Source organism: Sipha flava, unplaced genomic scaffold (genome assembly GCF_003268045.1).
Source record: "Sipha flava isolate LNK unplaced genomic scaffold, YSA_version1 2_pilon_pilon, whole genome shotgun sequence".
NCBI lineage: Eukaryota > Metazoa > Arthropoda > Insecta > Hemiptera > Aphididae > Sipha > Sipha flava.
The window spans coordinates 1,103,207-1,125,679 of NW_020272972.1; the positions used below are offsets into that span (position 1 = coordinate 1,103,207).

General features: G+C 31.3%; 2 protein-coding genes across 2 annotated transcripts; both read left to right on the forward strand.

The window, feature by feature from the left end:
* Nucleotides 1-2,915: 2,915 nt before the first annotated feature.
* Nucleotides 2,916-13,302, forward strand: LOC112686173 (histone acetyltransferase p300). Its single transcript, XM_025558366.1, has 3 exons — nt 2,916-3,354; nt 5,675-5,752; nt 6,638-13,302. The coding sequence occupies exon 3, from the start codon at nt 6,951-6,953 to the stop codon at nt 13,053-13,055; it is 6,105 nt and encodes a 2,034-aa protein (XP_025414151.1). The 5' UTR covers nt 2,916-3,354; nt 5,675-5,752; nt 6,638-6,950; the 3' UTR covers nt 13,056-13,302.
* A 1,452-nt stretch (nt 13,303-14,754) lies between these two features.
* On the forward strand, nt 14,755-20,916 carry LOC112686021. The gene is made up of 9 exons (XM_025558120.1): nt 14,755-15,076; nt 15,170-15,318; nt 17,160-17,307; nt 17,377-17,478; nt 18,470-18,617; nt 19,396-19,572; nt 19,676-19,822; nt 20,154-20,297; nt 20,884-20,916. The coding sequence occupies exons 4-9, from the start codon at nt 17,429-17,431 to the stop codon at nt 20,914-20,916; spliced, it is 699 nt and encodes a 232-aa protein (XP_025413905.1). The 5' UTR covers nt 14,755-15,076; nt 15,170-15,318; nt 17,160-17,307; nt 17,377-17,428.
* The last annotated feature ends 1,557 nt before the right edge of the window (nt 20,917-22,473 follow it).

Genomic DNA, 22,473 nt, shown 5'->3' on the forward strand with positions numbered 1-22,473 from the left:
TATGAAGTTTTTGTTAATTTTATTCACTTTGAAACCAATACCACTTTTAATGGGGAAACAAGTAAATCTAAGAATTTAAAAACTAACCAAAATGCTTCAAATTTTAAAACGAAATTTATTTAATAAAAATGATTATGTTTGACAATAAAAAAAAAAATATTTACCTACATTTTTGGTAGGCAAATATTATAGGGGGGTAAATACCCAAAATATTTACCTACCCGTCGGGTATTTACCCCAGAAGATACATGTATACTACATTTACGAATTTTTAGTTGTCCAGCTATGCAGGGAGATTCCTCACTTTTATAAATTGGACAGAGCCTCGCAAACCATAGCGTCGGCACTGTTAACAATAAATTCTACTAACTTAGTACTTATATAATGTTAAACTAACGCTTTAAACGCAAAGTATATTTAATTTACTGATTGGTTGCTATTAATGGAACTACAAACAATACGGAAGAATATTTGTGAAATAAAAAATGGATTTGATTACATTTTTGCACAATAAAAATATTTAAACATACGGATGGGAGTTGGGAACTTATATTGTAACGGAGTGAACACATGGCGACACACAATTCAACATAAATGCGTGTATTATTCTTATTAATGAATGTTATCATGTTATAAACGTAATAATATTTATACACAAGTACAATGCGAGCGTTTTTCTGCAATCGAATCTGAAGCGTATACCAAAATACCACTGATTAGACAAAAACGGTACAGCTATAACACGTACTAATTATTAAAATATCGTGTTTGAAATGACGCACACGAAAAACATAGATAACGATTACAATATTAATTGCGGCAGAAATGTTTTCGCGCCACTGTACCGTTTTGTTAGACTACTATCCATTGTAATTATTGCATTATTTGTTCTACTATTTTTTAACAACAGCGTGCCGAATATATAATATACCGATCGATTGCAGCGTTTTATGACACGCGTATACTACACGTTTCGGCGTACGGGCGTAAGAATGACACGGAATCGCGAGAAAACGGTGGGGGCACGGATGTACGGGAGGGAGTGGTCGGCGGAGACGATTTCGAGGGCGAGGTGAAATAACGATGTGCCGAAGGGGGCAGTGGACCCCCCCCCCCCCGAACAGAAACGACGGCGAGGCCGCCGCGTACATAGGGGGTGTCACGAGCGCGATTTCCGAAAGCTTTACGGGTGTACGGATAGTGAGTGAGGGAGAGAGAGAGAGAGTGAAAGAGTGAGAGAGGGTGAGATGGTGAGAGGGAGAGAGAGAGAGAGAGTGAGTGAGATAGTGAGTGAGAAAGAGAGAGAACGAAAAAAAAAAAATCGAAGCGTATGCCCCCGCGAAGTGCACACACGTTATGGCGTGGGTGCGTGCGAGTGGTGCCGTGGCAGGTGGGCACGGGGCGAACGTGTAGAAATCGCGGTTTGCGGCGGCGGCGACCGTTGAAATGTCGAAACGGCGATCGAAACGCGCGGCACCTACCGCCGCCGCCGGCACGACGTGTGTTGAATCGCGCGCGGACGGCGAATAAATACATCGCGAGTGCGCGGCGGTGGCGGCGGTGGAGGCCACGTAGAATCGGGCCCGCGGCGGATATTCTCTTCGGAGACCGTTCCGGCCAGAAGAAACCGACCTGTACGTTGGTATACCGAACGTGTACTGCGCGGCGGCTACCGGCCCCCACCGCCGTGACGGGACCCCTCGCGTCCTACCAAAGCTCTCAGACACGCGATATAATTATATAATAATACGTATGCGGTGCGTGTAGCGCAACTAGGGTGGTGGTTGACGATTGTGACTCCCCTTCACCTCGAAATATGTAGTTAACCTAACTTTACCCCGTTCTCAACACCGAACACCTTTTGAAATGAAATTTTTTTCAAACGTACAACCTCCCTCCCATCCGAAAATAAATCCTGATTGCGTCTTTGCCGACGTCTATTTTCGACAGAAAAAATATTCCATGGCAACGCGATTAATCACCTGTGTGTTGAGATCACTCGCTGCAGAATACCGAAATCCGGAACGGAAGGACCGACTAATCCGTCGGAACGGTCGTGATTCGCCGTAAACGTGACACGACATGACCGAAAATTACGTAGAGCTCTTGGTTTATTTTTACGCGCTAGACTTGGGGAAAGTATTCGCACCGCCTACGCGGTCGAGCTTGCGGCCGCGACGCGTGCTTAATATTCCACAGGGAATCGGGGTGACCCTCATTCCCGTGGAGTTCGGATACTTTCAAATGAAACTCGCTGTCATGCTCGCAGCCCACTACTGCTCCCGTCAACACGAGCCGGTAACCCTTCCGAATGTTACGTCCGTACGTGACGGATCACATCATCGTCGTCATCACCGCGGATGGACCGAACGGTGATTGACGCGCCGATGACACGAAATCGTTGTGAACACATTCGTATCACGTGAAGTCGTTGATTCGCCGAGAATCTGTCGACTGTACCTACGGCCGCGGAGCTGAATGGCTGGTGAGTAGCGCATACGCGTTACGTTGCGGCGGCGGCGGTTGCGACGTCACGAATTCACGACGACGACCACGGCTGCCGCCTCCGCGTGCGATACGATTGACGTTACACACGACGAGGGCGTTACGCCGTCCACGCGCGCGGGGGTACGTACGCAGTACGTAATGTACAACGCGGTATAAAATAGTAGTAATAATAATAATAATAATAATAATAATAATAATAATAATAGTATATTGTGTATACGTATATTTACTACGATGTTGTTTCGTTTTGCGCTGGCGCGCTCGTCGCGCCTCGCGCGGCGGCACTTCCACGACACCATTGGCAGCACTGCCGCGGGCCGTCCTTCGACCGCGAGTTACCCGCGAGCCGGTCACACTGACGCCAATACGTCGATATAAAACGGAATTTCTTGATAAAAGTGCCTCCGACATTTGCAATTTCAGTGCGTTTTGACCAGTTTTAATTCGTAAAATAGCGTAAAACGTCGTCCGAATACGTTTGCGTACTGTGTCAGCGAACGGAACAGCCGTTGCTAATTTTCCGTGATCCACGGGCGCCAATTTGCACTATCGATAGTTGAGCGCGAGGAACAATCGTTGACCCGACCGCCGATGGCTGCCCCCGTTCCCCGTAGATCTATCACGTCCCGTGAGTGCTTTATTTACATCTAGTTTTGTTGTCGAAAATTATATTTCCCGTGCTCGAATTCGCTGTTAATTCGTCGCGTTAACCGTACCGAACCGTCACAAATCGTCGGCGTACCGCGCAACGTGTCCAGGGACGCATTCCAACGGGCCGCCGAAGTGTATACCGTTGCCGCTTATCGGCCGCAAACATCGGCTCGGATCACGTTAATCTCGGACACGGTGAGTACGCGGTTCACGACCGCGGCAGCCTACTTTTTAACCATTTTGTTGACGGCCGTGTTTACATTGTGCACGAAATTTTTTCCTGCAACCCCGTCAAAACTGTGCCCTCCCGACCTGTGGTGGCTTCTTTCCCGTCCTGTTTTTGACGTTTTCCGTCATATTTTTACACCGCCCGACCATTTTTCACGACCCCCACTCGCATTTATCACTTTTTCGGCGGTGCCCCTGTAGTCAATTATCACTGTCCGAACCGTACCCCTAAGAGTCCGAGACCCCCGTACACTGTCCTTCTACGATTTTATAGCCGTTTCACGTTGTTCCGGACCCCCGGACTCATTTTTACACTCTTTTTTTTAATAACTTTTTTCCATTTTTACACTCTTTTATAAATTTTTCCCATTTTTCCACTATCATACCATTCTGATAAAGTTTGCCATCACTGGTTTTCCAGACTTATTAGGCTGATTTCAATTTTTTTGTGACTTAATATTGTTCAAAAATGATTTTCACGTCCTTTTCACTCCTTATTATCCCAGATTTTCTTTCAAAATGTCCAAAATTATTTATGAAACTTTTTTTAAACAATATCTTTTTATAAATTAATATTGAAACCTTCCATATCTTACATGATTTTTCAAAAATTGTCAGGAAAATGTCTTCTATATATGTTTTAAATATTCTAATAAAAAAAAAAAAAACTTATATTTTTAACAGCCACAGACCTATTTTATTTTTTTTTTTTAATGAGGAATTATCCTTAAATAGAAAATAATTTTTTATAGATTTTGATTACTATATAGGTATAGTTAAATTTAAATTTATTTCTAATATTAATATGAGGTATTAGTTAATATTACTAATTAAAAAAATATATATTATATGGTTTTAAATATTATTTGCTTATAGTGATTTATACATTTTTCTATTTAATGATAAAAATGTATTTATGTAACAATTATTATGGTTCTGAATGTTTGTACTTTTTTTTAGAGTGCATATTTTTATTGAATCATTGTTTTTGTTTACTACAATATATCTGTTTCATAGCATAAGTTTAGCCTAATATTTACTTTTTAGTGTACTAGTTATTCCATTCATTTAAATGTATAATAGACTTAAGTTTTAATTATAAAATGTAATGAGCTGTATGATTTAGTAATATTTTTATTGGTCTCATAATAATATAGAATCTGAAAGGAATATATTTAGAATACTTGCAATTTTGCAATTTGAGTATTTTTTTTTATAGACATAATTTTGGACGAAAAATGTTTATTTTCCTTGACTTTTTAATTTAATAATTGCCTATCTAATCAAAAGTGCAGTGTAAAAAAAAAAGTATTTTATAAAATTAATAAATATAGTTTTAACTAATTGTCCATGCTTATTTTAATATATTTACTATGAGTATTTATCTATTTAAATTAATCTAAAACTGTAAAATGTTGTCAAAATATTTCAGTAAATAAATTAAAAATTGCTGAGTTTTTTATATTTGTACCTACATATACATAGGGTATTATAATTGTTATTATTTTTTTTTTTATATAAATATTTTTTATTATAAATAATTTTAATATTAAATATATATTTTTATTATTCTTCAATTTATATTTTTAAAACACTTAAAGTCTTTTAAAGATTCATGTTGCATCTCTGTGAATTGAATTTTGGCAATGAAAATAATAATTTAATATACTTTGTAATCAAGATAGTTGATAGTTTTAATTGTTAATAATAAATCATCAAATGTCATCTTATATTTACTTAATTTTAACGAAAAGTTAATCAATATTTTTATTAACCTAGCTTTGTAACAACTTTTAAATCATAAATTATTATATATCTATTTGGAGGCATATTGAAATAAGTACTTTATATTGGAACATGTGTCTATTTTATAGTATTAAGTTCACTAGTGAGTAGAAAAATGCTTTATATTGATATTTTAGAATATGAAGATAATTAGCTGCAAATAAAAACTAATTGAGCTTCTCTATATTCTTTCTATCTATTGTAATTTTATAACTGCCATCCCTTAAACATTCATAATGACTGCAGTTTCTTATTTTTATGGAAATGTATTATATGTTTTAAGCAATTATAATTCATATATTTACACCACACGCACATATACATAGATATATTTATGTTGTTATTTATTGGTACCATTTGTTTACTGTACAAGTATAAAATAATACATTTGAAGTTATATTTTGTTTATGTTAGGTATTTATGAAATATAATTGACTACTTTTCGTTATTATTTTTCTAATCAAATTTAACAAGTACCTAATAAGAAAATAAATATTTTTAGGTTTATTCTTCTACATTTGGCTGACACAACAAACATGTTTTGACCTGAATTATGTAATCGGCTTCAATTAGAATTTTTGTAAGTAATTTTTTTATTTTTCATAAATAAGTTGAATGATTTTTTGTAATAATTAACGGTGCAAACAATATAAGCAAGATGTCTAGTAATTGGGTTTATGTATCATGTTTTATTTTTATTAAGTGAAATTTCAGTTTCTATGATTATTTCACTTTCTAAAATATTACAACCTATTTACATTTTTTTTGTTTAACTTTAATTTTTAAAGTTGCAAATAAACTATGTACTAGATGTTGATTGATATAAGAAAATTATTTTTATCAATACAATAGTTACTAAAACAAAATATTTAGTAGGTAATTAGTTACTTTCATTCAAATTGTAAATTAAGTTCAACATTTTTGTAATTAATATGTAAAAATAAAAATAAAATATCTAAAACATTTGTTCGATTAGAATCACATATTATTATACAAAAAAAAAAAAAAAACTATTCTAATGTATTCATGTAAAAATTAAATTTATTAAATATTAGATACTTAAATCTGTAATTAACTTTGTTGCCAATTTATAATTTTATTATTATAAAGTATTTACCATTAATTATTTGAATAACTATTTTTAATTTTAAAATTTTTTGTAAAATAGGAAAAAATTTACTTATTTTATATACTCCCAGTATTAAAAAAATATTTAAAGATATCAAAGTAATTAATATATATTTATAAAAATAATTATTTATACATAATAATTTATATCATATCTTGGAATACTTGGATTTTAAGTTTTTATAATATCTTTGAAATTAACAAGTGAAGTTATTATAAATAGTTAGGGTCTCTGTTAATATTTATCTACTTAAAATTATAAATGATATAAGATAATTTTTTGCTTATATAATATCTATCAATTACCAATTATATATTTTATATTAATTCATTTTAGATTGAACTACCAATCAGTTGTTGAAAAATTTGAAGTATGCAAAAACCAAGGTGATAGATACAAATGAAATCTTCAATAATCAGTCTCCGACAGCTTGTGAAATGGCTAGTATTAATATATGGTTGTATATCACATACTGCTTAATTATGTGACTACGAATTCTGTTAATTCTGTATAACTCAATTTGAGTTTTTAAAAATATAACATATTATGTGACAGGTTTAGGATATAGTGCAATTTTTCTCAATATGTAAATGTTGTTACTAGTAATTATTTACTAGTTATTATAAATTTTTAAATTCTAAAATTAAATATGGCTGACCTCATGGTGGATAGTCCTCCAAACAAAAAGCCGAAGTTGGAAGATCCATTCCAAGGATCTTCAGACTCGTCTGGTGTTTATTCCAGCAATGAGATGTTTGATCTCGAGAATGAACTCCCCGATGAGCTTATTAGTGCAGCATCTTGGAACCAACAACCTGATATTAAGCAAAATCTTGGTCCTCAGTTGCCATTGCAAAATGGTATGCTTGTTCCACAAAATAATCCTCAGCAGCAACTTCAACAACCTAATATTCATCAACGATTAGTTGTGAGTCAACAACAATTGGCACACCATTTTATGGGTTCCAAACATCTTGTATCTGGTGCTGGAATGTCTATGAACAAACCAATAAATCCCAATATGCCATCACCTAATGTTTTGGTCAGTAAAACTGGAGAACCAATGGTTGTCAATATGGGGAATACAGGCCTTAATTCCAATCAATTACAAAATAGTATTGGAATGCCAAATGTGAATATTATGATGGGAAATAATTTGGTTAATAATTCTATGCATAATCCTCACCATGGTATACCTCAGCAACAACAAAATGGTCCTATGATGGGAAGAAATATTGCAATGCATCATCAACAACAAATCCGTAATCAGACTCACCAACTTCATAATTTGCCAATGAATACTCAGCAGAGGTTACCAGCTCCAATGGGTGCAATGAGTCCAGTAAATAACTTCAATGCATACAACCAAAATAATCAACAAATTAATGTAGTTCAACAGCAACCTATTGGTATTGTACGGCAACCTGTGCCAAGATTCAACGCCAACACAAATGGAATGTTGGTAGAAAATTCGGTTCCACCTCAGCCTCAAGCAAATATTCGCCTAGGACAACAACAAGTTAATATGGCTAATCCAAATGTAGTTGTACCACCTCAAGGAGTACCTGCTGATCGAAGTCAAGCTAATCCAGAAAAAAGGAAAATGATAACCCAACAACTTGTATTATTATTACACGCACATCAATGTCAGAGACGAGATAATCAGGCTAATGGTGAAGTAAGACAATGTCGTTTGCAACATTGTAATACAATGAAAGGAGTACTAGCACATATGACAAATTGTTTAGCTGGCCGAAATTGTAATGTAGCTCACTGTTCATCATCTAGACAAATAATATCACATTGGAAACAATGTACTAGACCAGATTGCCCAATTTGTCAACCATTAAAAGCATCATCAAACAATCGCAATGCTTTAGCCAATAATACAACTCAAAATACTACTGGAATGAATGAAATTAATTGTTATAATACTGTTAATAATCAAGTAAATCAAGTACCGGGAGTTCCAAATAATGTTGGTATAAGGACAACTCTACAATCTCAAATTTCACATCCTCCTAATAACAATGTTTTAACACCTAATCAAAACACACGAGTATTAGTTCCGCATTCACAACCTCAAGCAACAACTACAATGAATACTGATCCCGGAACGAGTTCTGTAAATGATATGCTTCAGTCTGTTTCTAACACAACTGTACAAGCTCCATCCAACATTCAACAACCTGTGACAAATATACCAAATTCTTTCATAATGACAACTAGTACTGATACTATGACTACTCAGATGAACAATCAAGCACAACCAAGTCAGTCAATTCCAGGAAATCATATTGAAAGTAAAGAATGGCATGAGTCTATTACTCCTGAATTGCGAAATCATTTAGTACATAAATTAGTACAAGCAATTTTCCCTACTTATGATCCAAAAGCAATGCTTGACAAACGTATGAATAATTTAGTGGCTTATGCTAGAAAAGTAGAAGGTGATATGTATAATGTCGCTAATTCTAGGTCAGAATACTATCATCGTTTAGCCCAAACATTTTATAAAATTCAGAAAGAATTGGAAGAAAAAATGCAAAAGCGGAAAGAACAACAACAAATGCAACAACAGCAAATGGGAGCTCAGCAACAGACTAATAATATTAACACACAGTGCTTCCCAACTACTCAAGGACTGCCTACACCACAGCAACAGCAAACACAACCACAGCAACAACATACTTTACTTCATACTTCAATTCAACCAAATCAGCAAAACTTGCCCCAACAGCAAGTAGTAACGACATCTGGCATAATGAAGACACAATTATCGGACAGGGTACATTTTCCAATTACTTCACCTGTACCTGGACCCAGTCCAAATACAAACTTACCCCAAACTACTTTTGGTTTGACTCAACCACCTGCCCAAAGTCCAATCAACACTAGTCAGTTCCCATCTAACTCACAAATGATACCAAACATATCTCAAGCTTCATTCGCTCAACCTCAATTCACAAATCAATCAATGAATCAAATACCTCAACAACTACATTTACAGCAACAACAACAACAACAACAACAACAACAGCAGCAACAACAACAAGTACAACAGCAACAAGTGCAACAACAACACTTGAATAATCAAATGTTACAACCAAATAGGCTTAACCAAATTAATATGGATAAAATGGTTAATGGACCTAGTTTGATAACTACCAGCTCTATGGCATCAACTCAAAATGTACCGGCAATGATGCAGAACAGCATGGGTAAAGGATATCCAAGATCTGAACCATCATCAATTAGTCATTCAAGTCAAATGAATGCTATCGCTGCTTCGGCTTTAGCACAAGATGATTCTCCCAAAGATGTTAAAGGTGAAATAAAAGAAGAGTATGATGACAGTAATGATGGTAAAGGAGCTTATGGTAAGGGTAAAATGAACTCTGAAACACCATCAGACTCTGTGAAGTCTGAAATGAAACAAGAACGTGATGATAATGCTTCAAGTTCAATAAAAATGGAAATCAAAATCAAAGATGAACCAATGAGTCCCAAACCAAACATCACAACAGATATTAAACCTTTTGAACCAACTCCATCAGACAGTAAAACAGCCATAAAAAAATGTGTATTTAGACCTGATGAACTTCGACAAGCATTAATGCCCACTCTTGAAAAACTATATAAACAAGAACCAGAATCAGATCCTTTTAAACAACCTGTTGATCCTCAAGCACTTAATATACCAGACTATTTTATTATTATTAAAAAACCAATGGATTTATCTACAATTAGAGAAAAACTTAATACTGGTCAGTATTCAGACCCTTGGAGTTATGTTGATGATGTTTGGTTAATGTTTGAAAATGCTTGGCATTACAACAAAAAATCTACTAAAGTTTATAAATCTTGTACAAAACTTTCAGAAGTTTTTGAACAAGAAATTTACCCAGTCATGAGAAGTCTTGGTTATTGTTGTGGTCGTAAGTACACATTCAATCCACAAGTACTTTGTTGCTTTGGCAAGCAACTGTGTACTATTCCAAGAGATGCCAAATATTTCAGTTTTGAAAACAGGTACATTTACTGTGTTAAATGTTTTAATGATATACCTGGTGATGCTGTGACATTGGGTGAAGATCCTACTCAAGCTCAACAAGTGATTAAAAAAGAACAATTTATGGAAATGAAAAATGATCATCTAGAATTAGAACCATTTATAATGTGCACTCACTGTGGTAGAAAACTACATCAAATATGTGTTCTTCATAACGAAAATATAAATCCACAAGGATATGTTTGTGATAACTGTCTAAAAAAACGTGGCGAAAAACGGAAAGAAAATAAATTCAATGCTAAAAAATTGGCTATAACAAAATTAGGTACATATATTGAAACAAGAGTGAATAACTTCCTAAAGAAAAAAGAAGCCGGTGCTGGTGAAGTTGCTATACGTGTTGTATCTAGTTCAGATAAAATAGTTGAAGTGAAACCAGGTATGCGAAGTCGTTTTGTAGAAAGTGGAGAAATGATAGGAGAGTTCCCTTATAGGGCTAAGGCTCTTTATGCATTTGAAGAAATTGATGGAACTGATGTTTGTTTCTTTGGTATGCATGTCCAAGAGTATGGGTCTGAAGCTCCATCACCAAATACAAGAAGAGTTTATATTGCATATTTAGATTCTGTTAACTTTTTTAGACCAAAACAGTATAGAACATATGTTTATCATGAAATATTACTTGGTTACCTTGATTATGTAAAACAATTAGGATATACTATGGCTCATATTTGGGCTTGTCCTCCATCTGAAGGAGATGATTACATATTCCACTGTCATCCACCTGAACAAAAAATACCAAAACCAAAACGATTACAAGAATGGTATAAGAAAATGCTAGATAAGGGTATAATTGAACGGATAATTCTTGACTATAAAGATATTTTGAAGCAAGCTATTGAAGATAAATTAAGTTCAGCTGCTGAATTACCTTATTTTGAAGGTGATTTTTGGCCTAATGCATTAGAAGATAGTATTAAAGAACTTGATCAAGAAGAAGAACAAAAGAGGAAACTTGCTGAAGTTGAAGAGTCTGTTGAAATGTGTGTAAGTGATGAAGTAGAAATTGGGCCTGATGGAAAGAAAAAAGGATTGCAGAAGGCCAAAAAATCTAACAAATCTAAGTCAAGCCAGAGAAAAAGTAGTTCAAAGAAAACTATGTTACCTCAAACGAGCAGTGACCTTTCAGCCAAAATTTTTGATAATATGGATAAACATAAAGAAGTTTTCTTTGTAATTAGATTACACAGTGTACAATCTGCAGCTGCTCTGGGAGGAATACAAGATCCGGATCCCTTAATAAGCTGTGATTTAATGGATGGAAGAGATGCATTTTTAACTATGGCCCGAGAAAAACATTATGAATTTTCATCACTTAGAAGAGCCAAGTTCTCTTCTATGGCTATGTTATATGAACTTCATAACCAAGGGCAAGACAAGTTTGTTTACACTTGTAATAGTTGTAAAGCACATGTAGAAACCAGATATCACTGTACTGTTTGTGATGATTTTGATTTATGTATTACTTGTTATGAGAAAGAAAAACATCCTCACAACATGGAGAAACTTGGTCTCGATTTGGATGATGGATCATCTCCTGGTGACCAAAAACAAGCAGATCCTCAAGAGGCAAGAAAATTATCCATTCGTCGGTGTATTTTATCACTTGTACATGCTTGCCAATGTAGAGATGCAAATTGTCGCTTGGCAAGTTGTCAACGTATGAAAAGGGTTGTACAACATGTTAAACTCTGTAAAATTAAATCCAATGGGAATTGTCCTATTTGTAAACAATATATTGCCTTATGTTTCCATCATGCTAAATATTGTACCGAAGGCAAATGTCCAGTGCTGTTCTGTCCGAATATGAAACACAAGATTAAACAACAACAACTACAACAGAGATTACAACAAGCACAATTGCTACGAAGGCGTATGGCTATTATGAATACAGGTACTTTAGGGACAGAAAACACTGCTCCTGTTGTAGCTTCACCACATATGGCCAATCAACCAAAAATGATACCTCACAAAGGGCCAGTAATGGTTCCAGGAAAACAAACACCTCCTGCTAATGTTTTACAAGTAGTGAAACAAGTACAAGAAGAAGCGGCTCGTCAACATGATAATGTTGGATATGGAAAAGGTGGTCCTCAACCACAAATTCAACGGCCGCTCATGCATATTGCCCCACCTGCTCCACAACAAGTCAATCAATGGGTTACTGATCCTAATTACAGTCAAATGATAATGCAGCAGCAGCAGCAGCAGCAACAACAACAACAAGTGCAACAACAACAGCAACAAGTGCAACAACAGCAACAAGTACAACAACAGAGACAAATGAACATACAACCTCAACAACAAATGATACTTAATAACCAACAAAATCCAATGCTTCAACAACAAGTTATGGCTGTTAGACCTCAAGGGTATCAACAAAATCCTAATCAACCACAGAATCAATCTTTGCAACAGTTACTTAATGCATTGCGCACTAACAATGATAGTCAACCTGAACAGCAACAACGCCTTAGAGAGTTATTGAGGAGTAATCCACAGCTGTTGGCTCAATTCATCAGAAACCAACGGCAAAGGCAAATGTTCCAACAACAGCAACAGCAACAAGGTGGTACTATTGCTCCTCCAATGTATCCTCAACAAATGCAAGGACAACAACAGCCTGGGCCACAGGGCCCTAACCAGCCTCAATCAAATATGCAAAACCGAATGCACTTATAAAGTGAACAATTTTGAGCTTATTTATAATAATGGTATTGTTTTTGTTGTGTACATTTATGAATGTAAATATGGCAGCTTAAAGTACAAAATAATAATTTTGTATTTTAATTTAATCGGCCGTGTTGACTTATAAATTTTTGTACATTTGTTCTGCTATTCGTTGTTATTTAGTTAGAAAAATATAGTTAAGGATATCTTCCTTAACATTTAACCATAAGAAAAACATTTATAATTTCCTACTTTAGTAAAATAATATTTGTTGATTTTTCCTTCTGTACAGGAATAATAATAATATTAATGTATGATATTTTATTTACAATTTTGTACTCCTAGACATTCTGTTTTTATTATTATTATTATTATTATCATCATCATTATTATTATTATTATTATTATTATTATTATTATTATTATTATATAGAAATATTATTTTTTAAGGGATATATTATTTATAAATGGGGAATTGACAACTAGATGGTCTAATCCAATAACTTATTTATTCAATTTTTTTATACACATAATTAAATCCTTAACAGCTTTTCTAAGACAGCTGGTGAGGCTTCTTATTTGTCCTTAGTCTTTAAATAATGAAACTTAAGATTTTTTGTTTTTTTTTTATAATATTATATAATGTAAGTTATACATTTAAAGACATTGAGGAACGTTTGAGTCCGATAAAAAATATAAATATATAGGTATATATTTATGTACGGAACTAGTCTGCTTAGTCAGACTAAATATAATGTTTATTAATTTAGAATGGATTCTGTAATAAATTAATGTAAGAAATTGATATAAATATGTTATACATAGTTGCATAAAGTTGAAAAAAAACATATACATATATTATTGACTTTGTAAATAAATTGAAACCATAAAATAAGACAATTATTATACAAATTGATTTTAAGAATAATTGTTTTTATTTAACTATACATTAACCTTTATACACACATGAAATTTCATCAGTGGATGATCTCTTCTAACTTGCACGCCATATAGCCAAACAACACACATTATACATGCTTATTATGCAAAATAAATTTACTGAGTGTGTATTCAAAATATTAATAAACCAATAACAATTAGTTGATCATCTCACCTGTGATGTTAATATTATGCATTTACAACAGAATATTTATCATATCTCTTAGTCGACCTCGACAATGTAAATTTCTGTCTATATAAATTTTGTCATCAACTTTAAGAGTCTAAATACGGTTTTATTTATTAGTTGAATTATAGTAAAGTTAACTTGATAATCACTTGAACTCTGTAAAAATATTGTAAACAGTCTTTCATTAATGTTTATTAATTTGAAGAAATTAAATGTAAACCATTAGTGAAAATAATTAACTACAACCAAAAATCAACAAGGATAATATCTGCTGATAAGTTTTTGTTTAGATAAAGCACCTTTTTAAATATATGATTTAAAGATTTGTTTCTTAATTCAAGTTTTTAAAATTAATTAGTAGTTATATTTATTTTGAAAAATATAGGGTACAGATATTTATTGGCATGATTGCTATATTTGAAGTTGCATCATTTTTTTTTCTCTAATATTTTTAAATGGAATTTATCTAAATATTAACATTGATTTTCTGAAATTCAATGATTAGGTATAAAAAAAAAATTTAATTTATAAAAATTATTTACGTTTTTAATTGCGTCAATTCACAATGACCAATGTGTAACCGAACCATGTTAAAAAAAAAAAAAAATTATAAACGTGAACCTACTATTTAGAAATGGTATATTTTGATATATTTTCCGGAAAAATGTCTTATTGTTCTAAAACAGAAAAAATGGCCCCTAATAGGGTCATGTTGCCATGGGTAAGTGCCAAGTAACAAACGCATTATGAATGTGCGTATTTATTCGGCATGAAAATATCGTGCGTGAAAACAAGTCGAATTACGGAAGTCACCGTTGGAAGGGTAAAACAATACAAATTAATACACACTAATGTGGGTGATGATACTTATTGAAGTTTACTAAAAACCATCTCCTTGGGAATGGTAGGTATGTTGTTGCGCAACATTCGCGTTATGACGTGGCAAATAAAGAAAAACAGTGCAGAGAACTGAGAGAGTACACTAATCTTTTTACAGGTGAATGACTCCAGCCTAATATTTATGGTAGATGTTTCGCCGTCAACGCTTAAAACTAACGTATTGATAAACGTCACATCAGAATACGTACATGCAGTATATTATCAACACTATAAGCAAATCCTTCGTGCATTTTGAATATCATTTAGGTAATTGATATCGAATTGTTTTATTTATTAATTTTTTTTTTTTTGTACCTGTATACAATATACATATTTCCATTGGTATAAACTAAAATTTGAACCTTAAACTGCCGTTAGGCGTTTTAAAACCAAAATACAAATATTGTAAACAAGAACTATGTAAATATTAATAAAAAAAATAAATATTTTAATTATTAATAAACAACGTTTGCATATTATATTATTCCCATGACTTAAAATTTCACAATACATTATACAATATTATTGCATTATACAATATTGCTATATTACGAGCAATAAGAAATTTAAAAAATACCTATCTCCAACTTTGTTTTGCACAATTAAAACGTATACCTAGTAGCTTAGGGTACGAACGCTCATTCCTTATCGTAAATATTCTAAAGCCGGTCCGACGCAACTCGAGTACTTTGCAAGCGTACACTCGGCGAGTGTACTTGCCATGTTTGTAATTATGTTGCTCCTACACGATTCGTGTGCTCGCCGATTATTCGTCAATTGTATATACTTTGCTCGTCATCGCCAATGCACGTACACGACTCATGATATTAACAATAAATAATAGTCTATTTTGGGGGAAAATCCAAGATTTATTTTACTTGTAAATTTCGAGTCTGAATTAAAGAAAAAATTTGAGTTGTGTCCCCCTAGAAGTAAGTCTAAATACGCCCCCGATTCTATATAACAAATCTATATTTCTAAGCTCATGTTTATGTTTTCACTTCTTACGATGGTCGCCCTGATACTTTCCGGTTTTTTGTTTAAAATCAATAATTTCGTATTGCAGTCACGGTAAGGGTCAATGAAAGAAATATTGAAAAATATACTGGACGTGACTCAAGACAGAAATAATATCACTGAATTCCGTAGGTAGTACCATCTAACATATTGTGAGGGTTTGAACTCGTTATTTATCTGTATAAACTATTAGTAATACACTCGTACAGTTAAATCTCTGAAATATGAACACAAACAATTCATTTTAGATATAGAATTTTCAAATATATTTACGTATGTACAAATAGATTATAACAATAATCTATAATTTAATATTTTTCGGCTAAAAAAATGTATAAAAAGTGGAAAAAAAATTTATATTTGTGGCATTGTCAAAAACATTCGAAACAAATCACAATATCCCGGAATAAGGGCTCCCGACTGTTTAGGGCTCAAATTAATACTAGTAGGAATTTAAAACCAAAAAATTTACCAGACCTATGCTTATGTGTTTTATGTATAAATGATGTCCCAAATGCTGTCCGGCTAATAATCGTGACTGTGACGAGTGGAGGGGTATGATAGAATACTTGAAAATTATTGCAATATTAATGAAAAATTAATGGAAAAGCTGAGTATTGATTTGAGTTAATTTGTTTCTTAGATTTTTCTAGCTATAATAAATTGTAGAGGCTATATTTAAGTCTACGATTTACGTATTTACGAGTAGATATATAAAAAAAAGTAGGAATAGAATATACAGGTACTTCAATTATTGTATTATTTTAAAAAAGGCCAAAAAGTACAATTCATTATTATAAATAAAATCGGTAGGTTTTAAACTTATTTTTAAAATAATTACTTGAATAGGTAGACCTAATTTGAAGTTCTTTATCAATACATATTGTTAAGTTTTATGATTTACAATAAATTTATTGTTTTGAGCTAATCATTATTTTAATTTCAATGTTTATGCACATTATGTTACCAAGTTACCATAAGATTATGTTATTGACTTATTTTTTGTTATTGATTTATTCAATGCGTTTGATCCTCATATAAGAAATTATATTTTATGAATATTTAATAATACATTGATTTTGTCGTTTCAGTGGATATATTCTCAATAATTGAGATTGAATAAAGCTACATTTGTGGTGTAGACGTTATGTTATGTTGTAATCACACTTCGTGGTGGTGCCGAACATAAGTTATTCAAAATATCCATAGCTAGAAAGCTTTGGGTCCTAAATAAAGCGAGTAAATATACTTAATAATTTCTGATACCTATATATTATGACTAAATGATGAATGTTTTATACTTAATAGGTACTGATTAATTTATTATAATTGGAAAAGTAAAATAAAATCAGTTATCAAAATGAACACATGGCCAAATGATTATTTCAGATATCCATGTGCAGTAACCGAGTAAATACACTAAATTATTAGCTACTCCTATACAACACAAACGTATTTTTATATACATTTTAACTAAAATCTATGTATTTAGTATATAGTTATAGTTAAATGCAGTTATAGTATATAGTTTAATGCAGTAGTTCCCAACCTTTTTGACTCTACGGAACAATTAGAAAACTGTACATACATCACGGACCACTTCAATTTTGTAGACCATATTTTTCTTATACACGAGAATCAATGTTTTCACATATTTTAGAATTTAGATTATAAATAAGATAATATTAATGCAATTCCTTATAGTAGGCTTCTAATAATGTTTATAATTGTTGAGTTTTAAGTAAAATTTTAAAATTAATAACAATTTAACGAAAATTACAACTATAAAAAAATATATACTATATAATTATAACAATTAATAAGTAAATTACAATTATAAAAACAATTTAATATGGGCTTGCATTTTCTTAACTAAAAGAGATATTTCTGTTAGAATATTACTCAAAGCTGATTTCATTATATTAAATGTAAATAAGTCTAGAAAATTGTATATTTGCTTTGTCGTATTTTCGTTTTGGAGCCATTTCAATTAACTGTTAAATTTTAACACGAAAAATCAAAAAGAATATGATATCGATTACAAAGTATGAAGCAATTAATAATAAAAAAAAATTGATCATTAAATTTGTACAATATCAAACTTCGAACATGGCTGTTGTATTTTATCTGTTATCTTATTTTGCTGTATAAAAAATATTATATTATCGATTGAAATAATAGTTTAAGTAGCAATATGTAATTTAAATGTTTAAAATACAAATAAACATAGAAATATACACAGTTGTCAGTATTTTTATAACCCACCAAAGGAAGAATGAAATATTTTAAAATTTTGTAAGTATGACTTCCGGACCACCAGTCAATGATGACTAATAGTCCGCGGATCATACAATGGGAACTTCTTGTATAATGAATGCTAATTATTTCGAATAATTTACAGAAACGACGAGCTTTCGGTTCTTTATGCTACAAGAGATCGTCTAGTTCTAGCTTTAGAACTAGACGAATTACAGCATAAAAATGCAGTAATGAAAAAAGAATTAGAATATGCTGATTATAAAAACAAGGAAAAGATGAACGAGTTAAAAGTACCTACTCACTTTACCGAATTCCTAAATATTGATTTAAACATAATGTATTTTATATATATTATGAATGAGTAATTTTATTCTATTAATAATATACAAAAATTATTTATTTTAAAAAGAAATATAATCAGGTATTATTATGTTGAATAATAGTTTAAAATACTGGCTTGAGGTAGCTTGACTGTCATTATAATTCGTTGTAGCCCGTAAGTTTTTGCAACATTCCATTAAAGTTATCCTTAGCAATCATGGAAGCAGAAAATATTAGTTATAACCAATTGTTTACATTCTTATTTCTGTATTGTTCAATAGTTGTGAATTATTATTTTGTGGTACAAATGTTATTATTACCGAACAATATATAAAAATAAAATCACAGGGTTTTGAAAGAAACAACTAGTATTGAACCTATAGTAGGAGAACTTTGGATTCTATTTTTGGAGGTTTTTTAGTTCCATACAAACTAACAATATTTTTTAAAGCTTTTTAAACTCTAAAGTAACTGATTATGTGGAATAGAAAAACTAATCTGAAATTGGTATTCACCTGTGTATGTGTTCTAGTTATAAATTGAGTTATAAGACAAGAGTTTAACTATAGTTAAATTACTCATGACTTATTTAATTTTTGATAAGCATAACAGTAGTAAAGCTCCCAAACCAAAACTAAACTGCAATACGACTTTAATGCATTTAATCTATATATTCTTTTATTTTTATGTAACTTATCAGAAAGCATTTATAATTATCATGCGTTTATAATATTTTGAACTTTTTAGGCAAAATATAAAAAGATTTTGGACCTTCGTAAAAACGAAACTAATCTTAAACGTTCAGCCAAAGATTTGAGTTTGCTAATTAATTATTTAAAAGGAGACTTGCATTATACAAAGAAAAAGTATAATAAAGAACATAAACAATTAACTGAGTTAAAAAGTTATAATAAGAGAATAAAGGTAATAATATCCCACGAATTAAACATTAAATTAATTATAATTTAATTAACAACATTAAATATTGATCATATTTAGTAACTAATAGTGAAGTTTGATTTTTTAGGAAAAAAAAGATAAATGTAAGATAAAAGTTGACAAACTTAAAAGTAATTTAAGAATGAAAAGACTAGAATTACGCGATGAACGACAAAAATGTCGTCGTTCAATTGAACATTTCGAAACAGAAATAGAAGCATTAAAAACGGAAAAAGTATTGTATACTCATTGTATTATATTAACACACAATTATTAATTATTACAGTAAAATTATTTTATTTATTACACAATTTTCATTAAATTCAGCCGTCATAACATTTGGTTTTAGTAAGCAAACATTTAGGATTGTATTTTTAGGCGTATAGGCATATGTGGTTTATTAGAATTTCGAGGGCACATCATGTATGATATCTTAAATAATATTCTTGCTAAAATCTCGGGTGCACCATGGTCAGTGGTCACTTAGTTTGGACGCAGAGTCTATTAACCATAACGGTTAATCATCACTGTACCTCACCATGTGCTTATATTTTATTTTATTTCAGGAAAATATGGAGACATGTATAACTTATGAAAAGAATGAAAAAAAAAAAAATGCTGATGAATTATTCAAGTGTAAAGCGGAAATCGGAAATTTAAAACAAAAAATAAAACACTTTAAATACTATTTAGTACATATATTAAATTTGGTATGTTATTTAAATATTTATCAACATTAAACGGACAAGTTATTATTGCCGTTTAGATTATATATTATAAAATTAATGTAGGTTAATCTCTATGAATAACAAAATGAATTATAAAACGGCCTAGCGTGCTTTTAAAATTGAATAAAAATAATTTTGAAAGTTGAATAAAATCTTAAAGAAAATGTTGACAATTTAAAAAAGATAATCAAGGCTAATGAAATAATCAATAAGCCACCAAGAAATATAATTGTAATTTATAAAATGTCGAAGGATGTTTATCACATAAAGTTTTTGAATAAAAAGTGAGTTTTGTGTTTCTTTTCAACAAAAGTCATTGTTTTTTATATCTATATATATGTATATATATGTAACCTATATATTTATATATATATAATCATTCGTAAGACATAAAAATCAAGTTCTCTATCGATAAATATTAAAAATTTTTAAAAATATAAATGATTTTTATAAATATTTAATAGCTCTTTATAAATATGTATAGATTTACTCTCAAAATAAATTGTAAAAACAGTTAAATAAAACCAATTCTTCGTGATTTATTAATGTATTTTTAATTTTATTATAGATTCTGAACAATGACGTGTTATTTTTACAGTAATGTTTCCATGTATTGAATCCTTAAAAATTACTTCAATAATTATAAAATATGTATACAGTTACATAGATGTGTTTTGTTTACTTCATAAATTATAAATATTTACAATGTAATGTAATTTACAAATAAAACAATGTTATTCTAATTATAAAATTACATTATGTTTTATTAATATTATTAATTTTAATTAATACCTATGTTAAATATGATTTATTAAGAAAAATTATTATTGTTTAATTTTAATGTTGATTAATTATAAAATATGACATACTTATAAATTTAATGGTTTTTTTTCTATAATTTTGAAATGCCTCTAAAATGTTGGCGCCCGGGTCGATTGCCTCCTTCACCCCCTCCTAAAATGCTCATCTCTAGTATTTCTGTTCTTTTTGGACCCTAATTAGTCGTTGTTTAATTACTTTTCTACAATATTCTTAATTCAATTGCATATTATCCTTACTAGGATTTTGGTTTCGTTATAAATATTATACATTTATTACAATTATTTTATACAGCTATATAAACTACTTATTTAATATATTTATATATTAATATTTAATAAATATTAGTTATAATAAATATAGTATAATTGAATATTGAAGTATCGTCACAATTAATTGAAAAAACAGTGCTTTTTATTTGTTGGCCAATGATTATAAAACACAATGTAGCCGTTTTAAACTTGCGGGAATGGGCATATTTTAGGGGAGGGGGGTGAAGAGACGATCGCCCCTTGAATCCGTAATTAAGGAATTGATTATATGTGAGATACACATTTCAAATTTTTTTAATCTGGATCATTTCATAACGAAATCAAATTACACCTTGCTGAGAATACTGAATTGGGTTTTTTATCGAGTCCATACTTAGTGAAAAATCAAATAAAATACTAGTATAACTTTCAAAAAACAGACAGGTGTTAAATCAGAACTTCGCAAAAGTTGATTCTAAGTGGATCCGGCATTAGATTAAAAAAAAAAAAAACCCACAAATATTAATTTAAATATTAACAAACATTTTACTTGTGAATTTTGATCATTGAATTGAAGAAAAATGTCAGCCCCACCCCCCTAGAAGTAAATCTAAATACGTCTCTGAAATTTGTATAATAACATAACAATAAGTAAGCATGGAAGTCATATGAATATAATTTACATGAGTAACATGATTGGGGAAAAAAGCTCATTAGCAACAAAAATTTGGTTCTTACTTCAATAGATCATGGAACCAGTTCCTTTTTACGCTTCGTTCTGGGTTTTCGGTTTAGAAGACATATTTCTTATAAGGAGGATCATGTGGGAGTCAAATTTGAAATAGTACCATATGATAGTTCTTTAACGGTTGGGATGTTCAGGTGTTTGAAAAGGGAGGTATTGCTGATGTACCACGCTGCGTATGTAACTACCTATTCGATAAAAGCCAGGTTCTGGTGGACAGCTTGTATTGGACGGATGTTGAAAGTTGGCCGGTCCCCATATTTAGATTCTATAAAGTATCCGATATTATAAATTAATTATTAAAATGTATAGCTTTACTTTGGATTTTAGTAACGGGCGAAGT